Genomic DNA, 3,963 nt, shown 5'->3' on the forward strand with positions numbered 1-3,963 from the left:
TTGAACATTTACTTGACGTACACACAAGTACTAAGAAGAAAAGAATATGTGAGTAGACTAGATAGATATATGTTATATTTGATTTAGAAATTGGAGATGGATTTCTCTTAAATCTCAATTTTTTTTGATTTTGCAGGAATAATTTTTTTATAAGATGAGTTCAAGTTGGTGGTATAATTACCACAAGGGTATCTAGATTAATGATCAAATATGTGTATATTTTTTATACTATTTGTTTACAATGGTGTATTGGTATAAAGATAAAGTTGTTGAATTTTGATTACGAAGCAAAGCTAATCTGAATGTGTTATTTGAAAACACATTTTCTTTATCATATTTATTGCTTGGATCTCCAAATTTGCATGCTATAGAAGTCACTTAATTCCCTTTAATATGTCTCTTCCCTTTAATACTAGATTTTTGGGCGGGTTAGACAACTCTAACCAAGATTAGAGGAGGGTTTGAGTTTGAATTCAAGATTTGTGTTTTTTTGTCACAGAAAAGGGGAGGGAAACAGATCAAAATGTGTTTTTTATTGGAAAAACGGATTATTTGCCAATTTTATTAAAATCTAAAAAGAGAAAGAAAAATCAACATTGGTTCATTTGTATCATTGTAGACAAAGCCTAGAATTGATAGTTATGAAAACAAATGAAACCATCCATAAACACACATGAGTAACAACACACTTTTAAACAACTAAAGCACCTTATACAAATCTAATTTTGTGACATCCCTCGAACATGATTTCCCATTCCCGACATAGCTCCCAATTCCTCGTTGGGATTGGAATACACCTCCACGTGTGAATTAGAGAGTGGTTGTCAAAGATAATATCATTCCAAACTTGCTTTTCGGTTCTTCTAGCTCTCGAAAAGACCCTAACATTCATTTCCATCCATACTTGATATACAACCGCCACGAAATAGCACTACATACGTTAACTAAAAATGAGTTGCCCTTAGCCTTTTCGATCATTATACCCTTTATTTGGTGCCAATATATAGAGAAATTCAGAAGCCCCATAACTTTAGCGAACTATATCCACATTTTAGCAATAAACGGACAATCACCAAACAAATGATTTATAGATTCTTCCTCCTTTGAGCATAAAACGCAGCAAGTAATCGAAATTGACATATGCTTACTAATTTGATCCCTAGTCGAAAGACGGTTACGGAAAGAAAGCCATAGGATTAATCAATGACGCGAGATCTTGGAGGACCACACCACGTGCACCCACTTTACAACCAGCCCCCTCTCTCGGATTACATCCCACATTTCGCTAGATTTTAGTCTTCTGTCCTCCTTGGTTTCCCATGAGTACAAGTCAACTCTATCCTGAAACTGGATACTATATTAAGGTGCTCGAGTACTCGCCTCCCATCCGTAATACGTCCTAGAGGTGAGTTCCAATTCCCGTCTCTAATTTCCTTAATCGTCGCAGCCATGCAATCCCTTTTAATTCGAACGTTTTCGAATTTCTCCTTAAGTATGATTGGCTAGTTTTCGAATCACGAGTCATTCCAGAACAGCGTGCCCCGGCCGTGCCCAAACCGAATTTCAAATAATGAAGTAATGCTGCTTTTGAGTTTTAAAAAACAGATAAAATGTTAGAGGCTAAAGTAAAATGGTTTCTTTGAGAATGAATTTGATTGATTTTTGGGTTCATGGTGTATTGCATACTAAAAAGAATTGAATTGAGGCTAAAATACGTTATGGATTGCAGTGGCAAAGATCATTTCAAGATGTATAACTCATCTTAGACTGGAGACTATTATATCATGTGGTACATTTTCATTTTCATATTGCAATCTCAAATCTTTCTCCATTTCTGAAATATTACAAACTTTTAACACATTTATTGAATTATTGAGATTTTAATCTTAACACATTTATTAAATTATTGAGAACTATGTTTAAGTTTCTAAACTATTCAATTAGTATTTTGTTCAACCTTCTAATTTCTTTTTCGTGTATATAAGACTAAACTATATTTTTATTTTGTCTTATTATTAAAATAAATTATTATTTTTGTATGTGATTTGTATTTGTAGATAGTTGATGTGTAAAAAATATTTGCAGATAATATTTCATATATCTTTAAGTAATTGTGATTTTAGTAAATTTATAATCTTAACATTTTTATTAATAAAAGATATACAAATCAATACAAAATATATAAACAAATGGGTGATTATTTCCATATATGTTATTTATTATATGCGGATTAAATTTTATCAATTTAGCAAAATAATAATAATAATAATAATAATAATTTTATTACAAAATCCAAATATACATTTCATTGTACAAAATATTTTTCTTTACTTCTTTAACTTTGAGCAGTGAGAAACCCTAATAAAAACTTTGAGCCTGCAGTGAAACCCTAATACAAACTTTGAGCCTGAAGTGAGAAACCCTATTACAAACTTTGTTCATCCCTTTGACTTTGAGCCTGCAGTGAAACCCTAATACAAACTTTGAGCCTGAATATATCGTTGTTGCCGGATGATATTCTACCTGACATTCTTTCTCGGTTGCCTGTTAAGAGTCTACTCCGTTTTAAGTGCGTATCTAAATCTTGGCTTGCCCTAATCAGTAGCCCTGATTTCGTTAAATTGCATCTGAGCCGATCAGTTCAAATCAAGAACAACCTTCGTCTTTTTCTGTGGGAAGACAATTTTTATCGTGTGAATTTTGATCCCGATGACTTCAACCGGCTGTGGTCAATAACCATCCGTTGAATAGTTGTCCTGTGATGACTTTAATTATGGAATTGTGGCATATGAATTATGATTGTGGAATTATGTTGTACGGGTCTTGTGATGTCTTACTCTGCATGTCAGATGCTGACAATTTCTTTATTTGCAACCCATCAACTAGAAAGTCTAAAAAATTAACTTACGAATCGGTTGATTTACCAGATATAAATAACATTTTCTACGACTGTATTTATCGATTTGGTTACGATAACACCAACGATGATTACAAGATTGTGACACTTGTGTTTTGTCAAAAAGAAATTAGAGGAGACATCGACGAATATGAGGTGAAGGTTTATAGTTTGAAATCAAATTCGTGGCATAGGCCAGAGAAGTGTTCTCAATATCCGAATATGGGGAGCTTTGGAGATTCAATAGCTAGTGGAGCTCTACACTGGATCTCATATGTGAAATCGGATACAGAAAAGAAAAGATTGATTGTTGTCTTTCATCTTGGAACAGAGAAATATAGAGTAATTCTACAACCAAAATACACTTGTCCTCATTTTTTTATATTTGGATAATTTAGGTGGACACCTTTCATTGAGTTGTTATTACGAGTCATTGGTTGTGGATGTATTTTTGCTTAAAGATTATGGTGGGGAAAATGAACATTGGTTGAAATTGATTACAATATCACCGACAAATCCTTTTGTAGTTTTTTACACTGTGAAACCTGTTACTTATTCAAAATGTGGTAAGAAAGTCCTCTTGAACATTAATTCGATTCTTATTTGGTATAATTTAGACCAACATTCATTTGAGGAAGTTAGGGTTCGTGGTATGGAAGATTTAACTCAAGTACAAACTTGCCTTGAAAGTCTCGTCTCTGTCAATTTTCCACCAGCTGTGTGTATCTCATACTAAGAATCATCGAGAAGAAGAGAAAATGAATCTGTGAGTAACTAGATTAATTTGATTTACAAATAGAAAATGAGTTTCTCTTTAATCTCCAGATTTTGGGTTTTGCAGGAACAATTGGCACTATAATTCCTACAAGGTATCTAGATTAATGATTAAATATGTGTATTTTTCTTTGTATATTATTTTGTTCATTATGTTTACAATGGTTGATTAGTATAAAGAGAAAGTTTTTGAATTTTGATGATTAAGCTAATATGATTATGTATTATTTGGAAACACCTTATTGTCGTATTTATTGTACATGGATCCAAATGAGATCATAAAGAGAAGTATT

General features: G+C 32.4%; 1 protein-coding gene across 1 annotated transcript; it reads left to right on the plus strand.

Annotated features, from left to right (window-relative positions):
* Window positions 1–2,761: 2,761 nt before the first annotated feature.
* LOC124942966 (F-box protein CPR1-like) lies at window positions 2,762–3,755 on the plus strand. The gene is made up of 2 exons (XM_047483533.1): window positions 2,762–3,238; window positions 3,738–3,755. Exons 1-2 carry the CDS (start codon window positions 2,762–2,764, stop codon window positions 3,753–3,755), a joined length of 495 nt encoding a protein of 164 aa, XP_047339489.1.
* Window positions 3,756–3,963: the final 208 nt, after the last annotated feature.

This window comes from Impatiens glandulifera, chromosome 6 (genome assembly GCF_907164915.1).
Source record: "Impatiens glandulifera chromosome 6, dImpGla2.1, whole genome shotgun sequence".
Classification (NCBI taxonomy): domain Eukaryota; kingdom Viridiplantae; phylum Streptophyta; class Magnoliopsida; order Ericales; family Balsaminaceae; genus Impatiens; species Impatiens glandulifera.